The 19,462-nt window shown below is 40.3% G+C and overlaps 1 protein-coding gene across 1 annotated transcript; it reads left to right on the plus strand.

Annotated features, from left to right (window-relative positions):
• Positions 1-1,426: 1,426 nt before the first annotated feature.
• LOC308080619 (uncharacterized protein) lies at positions 1,427-18,020 on the plus strand (the record flags this gene model as incomplete). The annotated part of the gene is made up of 12 exons (XM_080422511.1): positions 1,427-1,495; positions 2,084-2,247; positions 2,613-2,769; positions 3,425-3,517; positions 4,296-4,397; positions 5,555-5,644; positions 5,914-6,000; positions 6,278-6,352; positions 7,122-7,187; positions 16,535-16,576; positions 16,881-16,970; positions 17,878-18,020. Exons 3-12 carry the CDS (start codon positions 2,685-2,687, stop codon positions 18,018-18,020), a joined length of 873 nt encoding a protein of 290 aa, XP_080278637.1. The 5' UTR covers positions 1,427-1,495; positions 2,084-2,247; positions 2,613-2,684.
• Between the last annotated feature and the right edge of the window lie 1,442 nt (positions 18,021-19,462).

The raw sequence follows: 19,462 nt of genomic DNA on the forward strand, positions 1-19,462 counted from the left end.
TACAGTATTTGAACACATCTGTCCAAATAGCTTGAGAGCTTTTTTTTCCATTGTGGTCCTCTCAGTGCAAATGTGTGTGTAAACTGAGTGCCATGTGCCAAATGGTGGGGTACTACAACATTGAGCATCGCTCAAAGAAGTGGTGGAGGAGGGTCTTCTTTTTCTTCCTGTCGGTCTCCTGCTACAATGGGCACATTGCCCATAAATCTGCTGTAGGAGAGGCATTCTCTGCCAAATTCAAGGGCTACAAGGAGTGGCTGGAAGAGCTGATGGAGGAACTGATAGTCCCTGTGGTGGCAAGACCTCCTCCTGATTCCTCCTCCTCTTCATCCCCAGTGACTGCTGAGCTCGCCACTGACCACGATTTTGACCACGATCTTCTCTCTTCTCTCTTCTCTCTTCTCTGTTGTTATTTGAACAGTGCTCTCTTTTCTGTTGTTATTTGAACAGTGGTCTCTTCTCTCTTCTTTTGGCTGGTTCTGTAGAACCACTGATTCTTTTGGCTGGTTCTGTAGAACCACTGATCCGATTGACTTCCCACTTGGCATTGCACTAGCCTGTGAGCCCAGGAATCCTCCCGCCAAGTGGGGAGTCAATCGGATCGGCGGTTCAGGAGATATTCCTGTTCATTTAAAGTGGGTCGACCGGTTCTGTAGAACCACTGATCCGATTGACTTCCCACTTGGTACTGCACTAGCCTGTGAGGCCAGGAATACTCCCGTCAAGTGGGGAGTCAATCGGATCACCGGTTTAGGAGATATTCCTGTTCATTCAAAGTGGGTCGACCGGTTCTGTAGAACCACTGATCCGATTGACTTCCCACTTGGTACTGCACTAGCCTGTGAGCCCAGGAATACCCCCGCCAATTGGGGAGTCAATCAGATCAGCGGTTTAGGAGATATTCCTGTTTATTCAAAGTGGGTCAACCGGTTCTGTAGAACCACTGATCCGATTGACTTCCCACTTGGTACTGCACTTACCTGTGTGCCCAGCAACATACCTGCCAAGTATGAAGTCAATCGGATCAGCGGTTCACAAGATATGCAGACATATTTGAATAGTATCATTTTTTTATTAATTATATATCACTTTATAGATTTTTTTCTATTTTGAAATACATATTTGTGCAAATAAAATTTATTGTGAACAATAGCCAAAGTTGTAAGCTCTCAAATGTTTTTGGAATTTTGTTTCTATCTACTACAGAGGCTGAGAAATATATTTTTTATTGAAACTTGACAATTCTGTGAATTTTCTCAGAAAGACCTCAGGTTTTAGGGTGTCTTCCATAAAACTGCCTTAGGTTTTAGAAGGCCTTTTCAAAATCGGCCTCAGGTCTAAATGGGTTAATCTGGTCTCTTTCAGCATTGGATTGGAAATTACAGGAGGACTCTCCAACACAACCAGTCCACCAATCCACCAAAACAAAAGCTGCTGCAAAGAGATTGGTCTGGATACACCCTCTTCTGCCAAAGTGTTTTGAAAAGGGACAAGGGTAAGTGATATTGTGAATTGAAAGCATTTAGGCTCTATGGTTGCTTGCATCTTTAAACCCAAATGCACCTGCACCTCAGCCTGTATTAGTGACTATAGATATGAGTTTTTTAATATGTTTAAAGAATATACACGTACATTTGGCAAAAATAGCAGATCTACAAACTCACAACATGACAGGTTGCAAAGCGTTGTGACTTGTAGATTGACTATTTGGGGAAGATATTTGGTGTAGAGGGGAAAAGGGAGTAGGGTCCAAGTTGATAAAGACATAAAATATATTTGCAAGTGGAGAAGAGTTGCTGTCATTAGAGCCTATATCTTGTTTCAGTAGCCTGAAGCAGCTTGATTTACAAGTACACCCCATAGACATGACACTAGTATGTCACAGGGGCTTGGCCCCAATCCAACCCTTGATGCTGATGCTGAGTGCCAAGCAGGGAGGCATTGGGTTTATAGTCTTTGGTATGACCTGGGCGGGGATTGAGCCCCTGACGTCTCAGTCTCAGGGCAGACACTCTAACCACAAGGTCAGTGAGCTGGTGAAGTTTCACTACAAATGTTATTAAATGCCCTCAATGTTTTCCAGGTGAAATGAAAGACATGGGTGCCTGGTCCCGCTTGACTGTGGAAGAGAGGAAGAGGTACGATGAAGAGGCAGCTGCTCTAAAGGCCGCAAGAAACGCGGAAGGCCTCAGCCCTGAGATGAGGAACCAAAAAATCTTCAGGCATTTTAAACAAATCAAGAGAGAGGTTTGTCAGAGCTACTGTATTTCTTCAAAGTGCCCATGAAGTTGTATTAAGGCAAGTTTTGCTTTAGGGACTACATTTGAGTGTTAATGAAGTTTAAAAGTAAACCAAGCTGTGTGACTGTTATTAAAAATTCAATCGTTGAGAATAAAAAAGGTGTAATGTTTTCATTGCACCTCATAGAGAGCTTGGTAAGTCTTATTTTAAAGTGATGAGTGTTTAGTTTTAACTGAACTTCTTCGGCACTTTGATTTATTTTCGATTTTTCCATGCAACATTCCTTCTGAGATTATATAATTATTAAAATCAAAATGTCACTATGCTTCAGTAATATATTTTGTTTTTGTTATGTTCCATTTTTTTCACAGATTACCATGTAAGAGACACTAGGCGTTGAAGTTATAACACTGGCGTTTAACCGCTTCAGCCCGGATCCAAACATGAAAGTTCAATATTATGCCAGCACAAAAGCGGCACCATTTTTAAATGACGCCTCTCTAACCAAATTTGGCCTTCTTTTTGCTGGTAATATCTTGAAAAGAATGTATCACTGTATTTACATGTTATTTCACTGAGCATCAGTTATACATATCGGCTGAATTGGTGACATGTACTTGTGCACAGCTGTTATACAATCAATCTTTCAAGGCGTACTGCAAGTAGTGTACTGACATTCTTTTGTTTACAGTAACACTGTACAACACAGTTTAATTTCAGCTTTTCATTGGGTTACTGTGCAATGCTTAAATGTTGGGTGTCTTTAACATTAACATTTTAACACTTTTAGCTGCACAGAAATTTAAAGGGATTTTAACCAGCTGTAAAGCATCACATGTATACCGCAGTGACAGCCTTTATGTACAAACTAAACTACTTGTACTTGGATTGTCCAAAGTTCTTATGAATTTGAAATACTTTTTAATATTTGTCAGTTTTTTTTCTTAAAATGTTTTGTGAATGTCACTGGCAAGGAACTACAACAATTGCAGCTGGTATAAATTGAGTGCTGTCATAATCATAGTGTTGCTGCTGTGCAAGTAGCTGTAGTAGCGAACAATTAATCTTCATACATGCATGATAATATAAGGATTATGTAAGCTCATTTGTTCATAGGAAATCTAGTTTATTTTCAAATAGGTTTTTGAATTAATTAATGTTCTGTCAATAATTATATGTTTAGACGATTCATCTTCAGCCACTGCAGTCACTACAACAGCTGATGAAAAAAAAATGTTGATGAAGAAGGTACAAGTTCTCTTCAACCAGAAATACAGTAAGCTCTTTTTTGGCATCAGGTACAGTAGATGTAATTCAAATTTCAGAAGAATACACATTTAGTTTTAGAATATACATGTCAATATGTACTGCATTACTGAACTGCAACACAGGCGCCAGTTACACCACCAAGTTCAAACTTAGCCTAGTTGTAGTGTAAATGTTTTTTAAGACTTTCAAGACTTTAAGCTGTCGCACCACATAAAGTAGTAAGGATAATGGTTATTATTGTTGGATATTGCAAAAAAAACAAGCACTGCGGATTAATATCAGTCTCTGTCTATAAAAACAGTCTAGCATAGTCAGACCACTGAATGCTGTGATTAACCAATCTGTACCAAGCATTCAACTAAGCCATGTAATAGTTAAAGGGATACTTCACTTTCACATAAAATAAACATTTAAAAATAAATGAAAAAAGTAATGGAAAATTCATGGCCCCCTCACGCATTAGAGTGTCCTACTAATGTGTGAGGGGGCCTTTATTTTGCCATAACTTCTTTCATTTTTTTTTAATATATTTTTTTAATGTTTATTTTATGTGAAAGTGAAGTATCCCTTTAAATGTAACACAACGACCACATCCTTGCCAGCACACATGGCAAGACAGTGTTATATGATATCCTATATGATGGTCAAGGCTGCAATTCGCTTACTGTTCTCTCTCACCCTGTCTTTCTCCCTCCCTCTCGCTGTCCTTACTTATCTGTACTTTAAAGACGAGGCGGGTGGCAGTGGAAAACTTCCCTATACGAAAATAAAGCTGGATGTTACAGGTCTTCCCCAAAAATGTCCGGCATTCCGAAAGCCTAACTTTTATGGGAAAGATCAGCTGAAGGCCATCCTGGAGAATGCACACCAGATTTCTTTTCAAATAAGTAGGTAGTGTCGTGAATATCGGGTCCTGTGCTTATGGAATATGAAGTTAATATGCTATTAATATATTATGAACACAAATTGTCAAGAATGTTTCATGTCAGAATGAGACCAAAACGAGGAGACCAAAAGGCTGTGGTGGGGGAGAACAGATGTGGTTGTATGCTACAGTGGAGGTAATTAAGGTAACACTTCTAGCTATCCTGTCTATTGTCTTGGGTGCGAACCTAAAACACCACACCCGGCCGAGTTCTTTGTTCCCACAAGGGCGCATTCTAATTATGCGAAAGTGCCTGTTGCCTGTTGTCTCTCTCTCTCCCCACAGACCTCTGGTAAAGAAATACAGACTCAAATTGAATTATTGTAATTATAACTATTTCACAGTAAAAGCTTATTTTGTAGCAAGTATAAACATTGGTGAAATGTGGTTGGTGGGAGAAACCAGTTTGTTTCATGTAACTTTTCTTCTTGAATCTAAGGAAAACGTCAAGTCCTCTTAAATCATCTCTTTTTGTCTAAATCATTCATACAAGGTTGAATACATATGTGTGGTCTTATTTTGAAGGTAATAAGGTGTTAAACAAAGATTGCATAATATGAACTTGTGTAAAAGTATAGTTTTATAAATAGGTTAAAGTAAATTGTCATGAGTCAGTGTAAAGGAGGCAGATCCATTGTGAAAGGCTGGCCCAAGAAGTCTATTGTTCTTTAAAAACCTGTTGTGAGTGGTCAGAAGGAGGACTTGGAGGAGGTCCTAGGTCAAATGTCTGTCTGCATATATTATGATGTTTTTGTGAGAAACGGGGCTCTGTGAATCTGAACCCATGCAGTTGCCACGTTCGGCAGGATAAAGTAGATTCTGTGGAATAAGATGCGCTATATGTTGAATTGACTCGAACGTATGGATTGTTAAAAGAACTCTGACAATAAATGGAATTGTTTGAGAATGAAAGCTCCGGTTTCTGAACGTTGACTCTTTATTCCCCGCCTCCGGAAATGGACTCGTATTTCTGCCGGTTCCCTTATGACTCAGATACCACAGTAGTTTCTATAAGAATTGTGATGTAAACACATGACATAATGTCTGTGGCTGCTGTATAGACAAATACAAAATGTGTAATTAATTAAATGTCTTAAATGTTGTTTTCTCTTTAACCAGGAACAGAGAATCCAGAAGGCCAGTCATCCCAATCTCTTCCGCAGGTGCGAGTAGCTCCAGAGGACCCATTACCCCAATCCCTTCCACAAGGTATGGCACAAATGACATTATTAGTGACATATTAGTGACAACCACTGACAATTGTGGTGAAGTATGGTGTAACTATATCAAATATTTCTGCTCCGGATCCACACAGAATCTATTATACCATGATAATTATGTAATTGAGTACCATTGTATATATCTTTTTTGCAAAATATGTTTATTGCTTTTTTCAATAGACATACAAAATACAAACATATAAACAAACAAACAATAAAGTGTACCATTGTATTTAAGTTTTATTCTTTCATCAACAGTGGAGAAAAAAAGAAAAGTGGAGAAAAAACGTGGGAGCAAGAAACCAGAGGTTCCTGCAGTGGACACAGCCCCATGTACACCACAAGGTAAGACACTTTATCGTCAATATAGACTTTGAAATGGCAGCACAGCTTCTTATAATAATAATAATAATAATAATAATAATAATAATAATAAACATTATTTGGATAACAGTTTGAAGATTTTCTGTAGAAATAAACAATTTGATCTTAATGGCCACAGCTGTGTTATAGCAGTTGTGTTTTCTTTCAAGTAAAGAATCTAGTCAATATGCAGAACATTGTCAAAAAAGTTCGTTTTTTTATTCATCCTTTGTTTTCTATGTTGTCTTTGTAAATGAAGACAGGATAGATGAGGACACAGATGACTGTAATGGGAAGACCCCTACAGAAATCCTTGAGGCCATGAGTGGATCTGGTAAGTGTCAAATAAGATTAATAAGCAAATAGTTACATTTGGATGTTTGGTGTAATAATACCTCTTCATTTTCCTTTGCATTAAAGGAGTAGTTCACCCAAAAAAGTACTTATTTTCTATCATTTACAAGCCTTGAATTCATGGAGAATTTTTTTTGTCTGATTCCATAGCCAATTATTTGATGAACGGGTCATCGGTCAATAGGAGACTCTATTGACTATTGGCAAATTACGTTTATTTGGCAAAGAAACGCGTAAATCTTGCCTTGTAGTGCTGGAGGGAGCAGAGTGCCAGTGTGAATGGTCTGTCTGTGCAGCCCCCCACATATGCACAGGCATGTGTGTGTGTGTGTGTGTGGGTGTGCGCACACATAGAAACTTCCTCTGAAAATGTTTACCTGACAAGTAAATATTCTTGAATTAGTTTTATAAAAAACAAGGCATTTTAATGGACATTTTCCCTAATATTTTGGCATTAATTACACAGCTATCTGTGTTAATTCTCAGACTACTTAGCCTACTAGTGACTCAAATTCTACATTTAACTGTGGTGTCTTCTGTATGCTTACCATTCATTGTAGGTTTGCTATTCAATGCATGACGGTGTGTGGAACAGAGTTGACGTTTTCCTCTAGTCTAGTGATAACGCTGATAACTACTACACAACATTTCTGTATAGAAACATGTCTAGTTAAATATAGTATTCATGGCAATCTTCTACAAAAATATTACAAATGTATCTGGATTTTCTTTTTATTATTGTTTTTTAGGTGCAGGCTCCAGGTGCCGACAGCCCCCAGGTGATGATGTTGACATGACTGAGACCAGTAATGGAGGTACACTTTAACCATTTTGCACTATATTGCTATAACCTTTTACTTCAATGGGTCAACCATGCGATGTGAGAGTGGTCTAGCCAACACCAACTCTGGACTCCTGAATCGCTGCCCTCCACCCCCTCCTGTTTAGCATCAGGGTCTTGAGCTCTACAGCGTTGTTAGCTCCGCTGTCGCACGGCAGTGCATCTACTAAGGTTGGGCGATATGCCAAAATATTCCTTTGAATATATCCCAATATATTCGTGCTGGAAAAAGCAATTAATGTGAGAACAGCTCCCCAGTCCGTTAAGCTCTATACTTACAGTGGGTCATACGTAAGAAATATCAGATCTACAAGCTCACAATGTATCATTTTTTACAGACCGTTTTTTTATAAGACAGACAAAATAAATCCTGCCGCTGCGGGGTCATTACCAGCCCGGGCCGGACTCCCCTGTAACTAAAGGAACAAACTCACATTTCAAATTGCATTGATTGACTGGTATAACTGCTCCTAAACTGTCTTTTTCTGAGGCAGAGTAAACCACGCTCCAACTGATGTTCACGAGGGCCTTTTATTTTCACCCAATGTAGACAACGTGAAAAACTGTAAATGAAATGACATAAAACAAATACAAATTTTAACCACAATGAATTATAAATGTCCTTGTTGACAGCCATGTTGTCTTCCTTTTAAATGTCCATGAAATATCCACATTATCAAATGAAATGTCCAATTTTAGTTGCATAAACACACACAACACACAACAATCATCATTGTACAAAGATAACACATAACAAAAGACATACCGTGTGCGCCTTCTGCCCAGTTATATTCAGGAGTGTTAGTACTTTTTATCATTTTATATATTTATTTTCTTCTTGACATAGAGAGAGCTCCTCACAGCTCTCAACTCTGTTTGTTCTGATTACCAGCAGCACCAAAAGCTCACACAGGTGGACCCAATGCTGTGTGATTGGTGTCACGTGATATCTGCTACAGCAGGCCACAATGCAGAGAACAGTGGAAGGCACTATATCACCATACACATACAATAATACAGTATAGCATATTACCCAAAATAAACAATATTCACTTTTCATATTTTCAGAGAAATAAAATCAAATACCCCAAAATTCAACCACTCTCTGGAACAGCTACACTGCCCCCAAATTACACTTATTCATTACAGCATGATGACCTCTTATGCTGTATAAATCTGTAATTTTCCTCTGTAATTTAACACAAAATATCACATTCTTTAGTTTGAATTGACCTTCAACCAACCCACATTTATGCACTCATTTTTGTATTATATCACACAGGTTTTGTATTTGAATTGGAGGCTTAAATTTGTGTCAGACCTTTCTTTCCTAAATGACCCTGCCCCCTTGGACCTTCATCTCCACAAGTTTCTTTCCTCTTCTCCTTTTTCTCTTCCTTTTCCTTTTTGTTCCTGACAGTCCGGTATTTTCTGTCAGAGCTGTGGAAACATCAGAACGGTATACCACGTTCTTCTCCTGTCCCACTTCAGTGGAGTTCTTGGATGCTGAGCTTTCCATTCTTCTCAGCTTCTTTCTGGGTTTTGTTTCCTCTTCCAAGAGTGGTACAGAGCTCTCTGTGCCATGCTCAAGCTTCACTTTGGCCATAACTGTAGGCTACATGGCTTCTCCAATGTGACATCTTTTGAGCTTGCACATCCCACTACACTCCAGCCTAGATCAGTCTTGACTGCGTATGGCTCATAATCTTTCCCTTCTATTACACATCTTGGTTTCAAGGCTCTTGCACAATCATAGCCAATTAGGAGTCCTACAGGACAGTCCAATAGATCAGGCATCTCCTCTGATATGCTGAGAAGGTGAGACCAGCGCTTCGCTGTTTCTCTGGTGGGAATACTGTTTTTCTCCATTGGTATATATTCTCGAGTGTATGCAGGTGGCAAGTCAATGCTCTCTTTTGAGAAGTAGCCTCTTACTTTAAGGCCAGTCATTCTTTGACAATTCACAACTGAACCCCTGTCAGTCATTGTTGTTAGCTTCAATTTGACTAGCTCTGTCTTTGCTTTAATCTTTTCTGAAGCTTTCCTGTCAATGAATGTGTTGCTGCTTTGCGTGTCCAGCAACGCATACACCAAAGTCTCTGGGCTGCCCTTTGTTGCAGATGACAGCCACACAGGAACTACCATCGATGTGCGGTTACCATTGTCCCCAATCACGCTGCATGAGACAGTTGAAGCTGTTGCCTCTAGCTCTCCAGAAGGCTCTTCAACTTGATTTTCCTCATGAAGTGGAGAGGGATGGTTGCAAAGGTTGCAAGTGGCCCGGTTCCTACAGTTTTTGGAGATATGGCCTACTCTGAGGCATCCAAAGCACATCTTATTCTCCATGACACATCTTTTCTTTTCCTCAAGTGACAAAGCTGCAAATGTTTCACATTTATAAATGAAGTGATTCTGCTGACAACATGTACATATTATTTGCCTTTTGTTTGCAGAATGGCTATTTTCTGAATCAGCAGTGTTTTGGGAGGTTTCAGACACCTCTGTAGTCGTCGCTAAGACCCTTGCTCTAGAATATTTTGGTTCTCTCCCGGATTTTTCATCCTCATTTCTCAGTGCATGCAGGGAGGTAATAGGGTTGCATGCTGCACGTCCCTCGCTTGCCACAAAGTTAGCAAATTCTTTAAACCCTGGGTATGGCTTTCTCTCATACAAACCGTCAGTGACTTGTCGGTTCCAGCGGGTAGTGACAAAGTCTGGAAGCTTTTGTAGCAATCTTTGATTTAGTTCACAATCGTTCAAGACATTTAGCCCCTCCACGTAGGGCATGGCATTGTTGCATGAGATCAGGAAATCACTAAACTCCCTTAATTTAAGTGAATCCCTTGGTCCAATCTTTGGCCAGCTGTTGAGCTTTTCCCTGAAGGCTCTTTGCACCATGAACGGGTGTCCATAGCGTTCGTTCAGGGCGTCCCATGCCTGCACATATGCCTGATCGTCACTTCTATAGAATGTGCCTTCTAACACACTTAGTGCTTCCCCACTAATGTATCTTTTTAAATAGTACAGCCTGTGTGCTGAATTTTTACAGCTCGATTCAATTAGGGCTTTGAAACAGGTGCTCCATTCAATGAACTTTAAAGGATCTCCTGTAAATATGAATGGCTCTGGTGCTGGAAGTTTATTCAGCGTCAGGGACTCTTGTAACGCTTGAACTAGTGAGACTTCATGTATTGTGAGCTCTTGCTTGTTTTCAGTGGAAGGAAGGATTGGAGTGCTACTCCGTTGGATAACAGGCTGACTTGGAAGCTGGATATTTGCTGGCTCTATGTTCCTTCTTTGGGTATAGAGCCCGACCGATGCCAGATTTTTGGGTCCGACGCCGATACCGATTTTGAGAGTCCTGGACCACTGATTGCCGATGTTTTTGACCGATATTTTATAATTAAATAAAATAATTGAAAAAAAAAATCAAAAACGTATAAACTTAGTTTTTTCATTAAAGTTAAGAATACAAGATTGAGAACATGCAATCACATTATTACAAATAAACATGAATACAATTATTTGAAAACTTTAGTTACTAGTCACTTTGTAGATTTTAATTATTAATATTATTACTAAACATGCATTAACCACAAGTCTTCAGCCCTTTTTAAACTTCGGCTATTTGCAGTGGTGGAAAGTAACTAAGTACATTTACTAAATTACTGTACTTAGTACAATTTTGAGGTATTTGTACTTCACTTGAGTATTTCCAATTTCCAATACTTTTACTTCTACTCCACTACATCTCAGAGGCAAATATTACTTTTACTCCACTACAAGTATTTGAAAACTTTAGTTACTAGTTACTTTGAATATTTTGATCATTATTACAAAACATACATTAACCACTTCAGCCCTATATAGGGCCATTTGAAAATAGCTGATCTGCAAGCTTGTAGATCTGCTATTTTCAAAAGATTTTTATACATTTGAGAACTTGAAATTGATTGAAATTTGATGCCAATACTTTTACTCAAGTACATTTTGAATTTCAGACTTTTACTCGTAACAGAGTATTTCTATATTGCAGTATTGATACTTTTACTTAAGTAAAACATTTTAGTACTTTTTCCACCACTGGCTATTTGAAAATAGCAGATCTACAAGCTCACAACATGTTGCTATGCAGTGCTTTGTGAGCTTGTAGATCTGCTATTTTCAAAATATTTTCATACATAATGATAAGGAGTGTAGTGCACTTCTAAATTTAGGATTTGGTTTTGGTCAATTGATTTAGTTTTCATATTACATTGACATGACGCTGTCACCGAATCCTGCAACAGACGTGCTCGTGCAGAGCCCGTCCATCGATTGGTTGTGAAATCGCCCTGACAACCAACAACAACCAATAAAACCCACAACTGTCCCTTCGGACTATAGGATCCATTCTAAACTATGGGATTGTACAACTTGAGCTTCGAGTCACTCAGGCTTGAGGCTTTGAGCACAACAAAACTGTCCTTGTATTTTAGTTATGAACAAAGTCTTGCTGAGAGCAAAATGAACGGCCCAAGGTAAGGGTAATGCTTTACAAAGTTGTAAGAGGAATCCCTAGGCTTCATCTGACTGACCATCTTGTCCGCGTCTGATGAAAAGTGAAAGTAAATGAAACTCGCCCCAAATCATGCTCACCCCCATTCTTTTTCGCAGACCCACGGTTCTTGCATTTGTTTGATGATAAGGTTAGAACATAGTTTTACTGGGGTTACGTTTAGAAATAAGGTTAGATAGGTTTAGACATAGTTTACTGAAGGTACGTTTGTGAATACCGCCGGATTTGCCCCGGGGCGATTGTGTTTTAGGGCGACTGTGTTTTGGGGCGAGAGTTTTGGTATTCACTGTGCGTCTGCCAAGCCGCACTCCTCCGCTCAGAAACAGCGTGGAGATGTTAAATTAACGTCTCACTCAGACAGACGTTAATATATATTTCTTTAGCGATATACAAGTAGCTTAGAAGATTGTAGTAGCCTATGCCCAATTGCCCATAAAAATATATACCTAACCGTTGCATCATGATCCATAAATTAACGAGCCTCGCGTCGAGTCATTCATATCATTTATTAATTAATTGAGCTCATTGGTCTCTCTCTCTGGAAGGCATTGTAGTGGTAGATAACTTTAATCTCTCTCAGTATTATTGAGAGATTGTTGAGAAAAACGAGCAATCTTTGTGGATTTCACATAAATCAATAAATATAAACACCTTTACCGCAGCTGCGCAGCAATTGCACAATCAGTGAAAATATTATTGACAAAAACATCGGAACATCGGGGGAAATAATGACCGATGTCTGATATTGACATCAGGGTCCAAAATGACCGATACATCGGGCTCACCGATGTATCGGTCGGGCTCTAGTATTCAGCTTCAATTCCTCTTCAACATAGGCATTATATTCAGCTTCAATAACTTCCAAGTCTCTTTGTTTTTCCAGTTTGCTCAACTTCCGTTCAGCTGCTATGACTTCAAATGCTCTCTTCAATTGTTCTTCCAAATTCCCTTGTTTGGCTTCCAAGTCCTGTTGTGCCTCAAGTTTCCTTAACTCCTCTTTTTGGGCTGAAATGTCTTCTTCACTGTTTATTTCAGCCTTCTTTGAAGCCAATCGCACTGCTGCTCTTACTTTTTTAATTGTTAATGCATCCGAGGCTTGACTTCCTTGCTGGCTGTCCCGTTCTGCTCTTGACACAGTTGAGCCATAAATTGACTTAGCATCTTCTCTTTTGAGTAACTGGAGGGCTGCAGCTTTTGCGGCTACTGGATCAAATTCTGTTGTGCCAGCCTCTGCTGAACGCCTTTTCAGAAGAGCACTCACTTCAGCAGTTACTGAGACACAGCTATCTATTTTACGCCTGATATCTTGAGTTGGGGTTGTCAGTGCTCGTAAAGCCTCATACTCTCCTGTAAGGTCTCACATTTCTCCAGAGTCAGTAGCCATTTCTCTAAATCAACTTTTGAGCATTCCTCTTTGAGTTGCAATCTGAGAAACTGAACCTCTGCCTTAAAATTGAGATACAAAGACATGAACTTTCGTATCCTTTTTTGGATTTTATCATCTAAAAATCCACGCAATTTTTCAGTTGGGTGTCTCTGCCTTCCTGATTGCCTGACCTCAGTTGCAAGGTCAGGTGGTGGCTCTGGGACTTCTTTCCCTTGCATTAAAGGCTGTGGAAAGTATGAATAAATCTCTGTTATTCGCTCTTGAATTGTTTGTCTCTCTGACTCATCAGTTTCAGTTTCCAACCTTTTCTCTAGTTGTGCCTTCTCTTCTTTTAATGCTGCCATGATTAGCTCTGGGGCAACAACCACACCTGCATCCATTTCCCTTTAGTTTAGAGTGGCTTTGCTTAGAAAAGGTAAGTATTAAACTCCCCAAAATGTTTAAATGTAAAAGAAAGGCTAGTTTTAAACCACCAAGATATTTTAGAGTTAGAGCAATGAAATTAAATCACCTCCAGGGGATTACATTCTTATCAAAACCCCTCTGTATAATAAAACTTGTATCAAAACTCAAAAACTCTTATCACAGAAGAATTTCCCCAAACAAAATAACCATACAATTGGCAAAATATTTCTCAAACAAAATAACAAATTAGCAGAATATCCAACTTGTTCTTTTTCAAAACAAAATATTGAACTCTCAATAACAATTCAACTTGTCAAAGTATCCTTTTTTTTCCTCTCTCACACACCATACAGTCTGACTCTGACCTGATATTGCAAGGATAATTTTTGACTCTTGCATATATATGTTACAGGTAGATTGGCATTCCAGGTAGAATGGAAAATAAGCGCTTGTTTTCACCGCCCGTCCGCCCCCCCAGGCAATTCTGTAGAACCAACGCCAGAGGGCAATGCAAGCCACACATGAGTCCCACACTACACACGCACGCATGCACACGCACACAAACGAGCACGCACACACGCATACGCGCACATGCACGCGCGCGCGCACACCCGCGAACAAGGGGGCGAGACTGAGGAGGCGGGGCTGGCGGGCTATGTTAGTGCAGTGAGTGGCAGTTGGGGCAAACCATAGCGGGGCAAACGCAGTCCCCACAACATCATTTACTATTCTGTGCCTATCGGTACATAACTCGGACGGCGCTTAGTCGACTAGGAGACCATCGGCCGGTCGTCGCGGGCACTCGCGCCTGGAGGCGCTCGGGCGCGACTCCTTGGCCTCAAGGTCTCCTGAGCCGGCGCGCCTCCGTCATGGTCCAAAACTATACTTTATCGGCAAAAAAAAATAGTCCGCGGTTGTTTGAAAAAGTAATGTCCCGAGCGGGAGTCAAACCCAGACTCCCAGTGGTAGTGGATGGGGAGTCCAATGATTTTCGAAGTGCGCCACTGAGGCCAGTAAGTATGTATATTCATGTTGTGTTGTCGTCGTCCTCGCATCGCAGCCCCGCCCCGAGCCTAAAAACAAGCGCTCCACTTCCAATCTACCTGGAATGCCAATCTACCTGTGACATATATACTGAACCGTCAACCTTCTCCTGTAGAAACTTGAAGACGAAAGAAGACAACGCTGCGTTCTTGTGGCCGTATTGACAACTGCAGCGCCAACTTATTGCTCCTCTCTGGCTCTCCGTTCCGTTGGTTTAGGTGAAGTTCATATGTGCGACGTCACAGCAGACTTGCAGATAGGCAGGCTGTTGTGTGTGGCTCGTGTGCGTTGAAAGATGGAGTCTTTGGAAGACGCTGCGACCTGGCCCCTCTCCCATAAGACGCTCCTCTCTCGCATGTGTAGTTTTGGAACGCTGGTGTCCCGATCCTCACCGCCGTCGAGATGAATGGCCGCCGTTCTCCGTCGTCTCTAACCGCCGCGACGTGTTGTTTTCACCGTGGTAGTGACTCTGGAAACAGCCTTCACTTTGGCAGTGAGTGGCGACGTTTTTCACTATAACTGCTCCTAAACTGTCTTTTTCTGAGTAAACCACGCTCCAACTGATGTTCACGAGGGCCTTTTATTTTCACCCAATGTAGACAACGTGAAAAACTGTAAATGAAATGACATAAAACAAATAATTTTTTTAACCACAATGAATTATAAATGTCCTTGTTGACAGCCATGCTGTCTTCCTTTTAAATGTCCATGAAATATCCACATTATCAAATGAAATTTTAGTTGCATAAACACACACAACACACAACAATCATCATTGTACAAAGATAACACATAACAAAAGACATACCGTGTGCGCCTTCTGCCCAGTTATATTCAGGAGTGTTAGTACTTTTTATCATTTTATATATTTATTTTCTTCTTGACATAGAGAGAGCTCCTCACAGCTCTCAACTCTGTTTGTTCTGATTACCAGCAGCACCAAAAGCTCACACAGGTGGACCCAATGCTGTGTGATTGGTGTCACGTGATATCTGCTACAGCAGGCCACAATGCAGAGAACAGTGGAAGGCACTATATCACCATACACATACAATAATACAGTATAGCATATTACCCAAAATAAACTATATTCACTTTTCATATTTTCAGAGAAATAAAATCAAATACCCCAAAATTCAACCACTCTCTGGAACAGCTACAACTGGTGATACATAACTGACACAAGTTTTAATAACCAGACTTGACAGCAATCAGCTACGAATTAAGTGCAGGATCTTATGAAACCATGGGACATGTGCTCTTGCGTCGTCAAGATTGCAATGCGCAGTGAGGATTTGTAGAAACTAGAGATGTAGGTTTCATTTTCTTTGAAAATATGAACATGGCTTTGATCTCAAACTGATAAAGCTGATAAAGGGACAACTATGAAAGCCAAACGCCAAATTGATAACGATGTTGCGTGCGCTTCATATTGTGCTTCACAATTAATGAGGCTATGTCATTGGACTCATCCAATCGCCGATTGCCAATACTATATTCGGCATATCATCCAACCTTAGCATCTACGTAGGTGGTGCACGTCTTTCCTATGACACTTAGTGCCATTCGTAGCATTTTTGTGTAGACTCCATCCAGGTCTCAGCCCCATACAGCAGTAGTGACTCCACCGTCAGGGTACATGTCTCAGCCCCATACAGCAGTGCTGACTCCACTGTAGCTACTAACAGCAACTAACTCTTGAGGTCTTGAGGAGCGGCAGTGGCTCAGGGTTAGAGTGGCCGGTAGAGCGGCCAGATGGGAACCGCGAGGTTCCCAGTTTAATCCCAGGCTCCCCCAGAGTTAGTGTTGAAGTGTCTATATAAATGCACCATTTACCATTTGAGGATCACCCAAACAAGTTAATATATGTAAATCACAACAATCTTCTAAAAATATTACAACTTTTAACTTAAAGTTTATTTTTCAGGTGCAGTAGCCAGTTGTGCAGAGACCGAGAAGGATGTTGAAGGTACACTTATTTTTTTTATGTTGTTGCTGTTGGATGGAAACCTTATATCTCCAAAACCTTTACTTTTATGAAAATTTAAAACAGAACCTGTATTTTAATGGCTCCAATGTAGTTTGTTTTGTTGTCACAGGCTCTTAAGTTTTCCACATGAAAATGATGACTGTAGCCAATATTTTATTTGAGAGTTGAAACACTTGGAAGTATTTAATTGCTGTATCTTTAACACAATCACATTGAACTCATCACCTTTTATTGTTGAATTGATTTGACTAATGGGAACTAATTGTTCTTTTTCCATTCAAAGAGCCCACCGACCCGCGTTGCATTGTCTGTGGGTGCCGTTACAAGGATCTGAACAAGAACAAGTTCAAGAAATGGCGGGACTGGTCCAGATGTATGGTGTGCAATGGCTGGTTGCACATCCAATGTGGCTACAAGAATGAAAAGTGTTCACATTGTCATGATTTGTGATTTGTTTTTATATCCCATAAACTGGGATGGATTTTGATTACTGTTGTAAGCACTTTACAAGTGATCCTGATATGTTGTGTTATGGCACTTAACAAGTGATCCTAATATGATGTGACGTTATGGCACTATTTTTTAAATATACTTTAAACTGGGATGGACTTGATTACTGGCACTTTTGTCCTGCTGGAGTTGCATTTGTTGAGATTAATGCTTTGCTGTGTGAAGGATATTGTAGAACCATGCCTTATTATGTCGTAAGCACTTTACAAGTGATCCTAATATATTGTTTGCCACTTTTCTTGCAGTTTTTTGGGTATGTTTACCTTGTATTGTTGCACAATAAAGCTGCATTACTGAAGTCCTTAGCAATGTTATTGCTGTTTGGGGTTTTAATTATTTCTACTTGATGTTAGAATATTTTATCTGAGCCATAGGAAAGTACATTTGTACATTACTATATATTGAAGACAGATTCAGATGGAGTACGAGACCTGATGGGATTTTCTGCACCTGGATATCAACACTGAATGTAGTTTACAGTCTGAACAGCAAATATATGATTAAATATACAGTATGTAAATGTATCAACAGTGAATACAGTATGTGCAGTCCTTATCAATGAATAAAGTGTACAGTCTGAACGTATATGAATCAGTATAACAGTATACAGTATCTAAATATAAATGTACAGCCTATCAACAGTGAATAGTCTGAACAGTGAATAAATGAATCAATATAGACAATGTACAGTACCAATAAAATAGAAATGTACTGTCTATCAACACTGAATAGAAGCATGATTATACATCTACTACCAATGACATCAACAGCTGGTCCTATGCTTGTGGAGGCCCTAAAGGGCCCTAAAGGTGGTCACCCTATCAGAGAGTGCGCTCTCTATGCTCTCTATCACCACCGTGGTGATAAGGTGACCACCGAAAATGGTAGCATGCGCACCCCTTTACACTGCTAAATGATAACTCTTGAATCCAGGTTCATTCGTCCTGGTGCATATCACTACTGCTAGCTACCTGCTAATGTTTATTATCGCTTGGAAGCGAAACCGTAGCCTTTGTAGACCAGGATCCCTCAGTCCAGTGCTCCTCGGACTACACACTTTTTTTTTTGCACATTCTCCTAACTTTTTATACATATATTTTAGAGCCACTGTCCCCCTCCCCAGGCTGATAGGATTAACCTACATCAGTGGTTCTCAACCAGTGGTCCGGGGACCACCAGTGGTCCTTGAGCAGGTTCCAGGGGGTCCCCAGCCAAATTAATAGTTAGAAACCAAATTGACCCTTAAGTGTATGTAACTCTGAGAGTGTACAAATGGAACCAAATGGACCCTAACGGGTCCATTTGGTTCCATTTGTACACTCTCAGAGTTAAATGAACACTAATGATGATGATACAGTGTAGATTGGGATCCCCAAGAAATTAAAATGGTTGAGTCCCTGGCATATCTTTTCAAATGGGGGTCCGTGGGCTAATCTGTGTACATTTGGGGGTCCTTGACGCGAAAAAGGTTGAAAAACAATGTCCTAGATAACCAAGATCTAAGTTTATAGTAGTGCCAAACATCATATGCAGGGATATTGAGTCTATGGGCCCCCTGGCCATGAGACTGCCTCAAGGCCCTCAACTACACAAACGCATGCATCAATCCCAGAATGTAGAAATACTCTGTTACAAGTTAAGGTTCTGCATTCAAAATGTAACTACAGTAAGGATTGGCATCAAACTATATTTCCAGTAGGCTACCAAACATAATTTATGTGCCTCGATACCTGGAGATGTGAAGGTCCAGAGGCACTTGCCTGGAATGCCTATGGGTTGGAAGTGTGCAATTCTGACATGAGAGCTGACCTCAAGACATGGCTGTTTGTAGCTACAGTATACAATCAGTACTGTATGAGGTCAAGAATGCTACGAGTGGCAGTGAGTGTCACAAGGGAGGATCACATCAGAAACGTGGACCTCTATGGGGCCTAACACGGATAACAGACTAGGTCAGAGAGAAGGATGGGGCTGGCAGGCCACAGTGTCAGGCATCTAGAACTGATGGCAAGCAAACTGACACTGTGGGAGCCAACCTAAAGCACAGCAAGGGGAAGTGTGCGCAAAACCTGTTATAGTCCAGTACCTGGCCTGTAGACCTGTTCGCAATTTGGTGTTGGGGGAATTTCTCACCTGAACTGAGTCAGTGGGTCCATAGACATGAAAAATCACGGAGGTGCTTGTCCGCCAGAGTGGCACGAATGGGGCAATGGCCAAATAAAAAATGGCCGCCATCGGCTATGATGAAAATCCAACTCATTTGTTTTTGAGTGGATATACACATGTAATACCTCCATTTTGACTAATTGGGGTGTGTGGAATTCATTTTTGATATTGTTATGACCATTTTGGGTG

Source organism: Gymnoscopelus braueri (genome assembly GCF_963280865.1).
Source record: "Gymnoscopelus braueri genome assembly, chromosome: 24".
NCBI classification, from domain to species: domain Eukaryota; kingdom Metazoa; phylum Chordata; class Actinopteri; order Myctophiformes; family Myctophidae; genus Gymnoscopelus; species Gymnoscopelus braueri.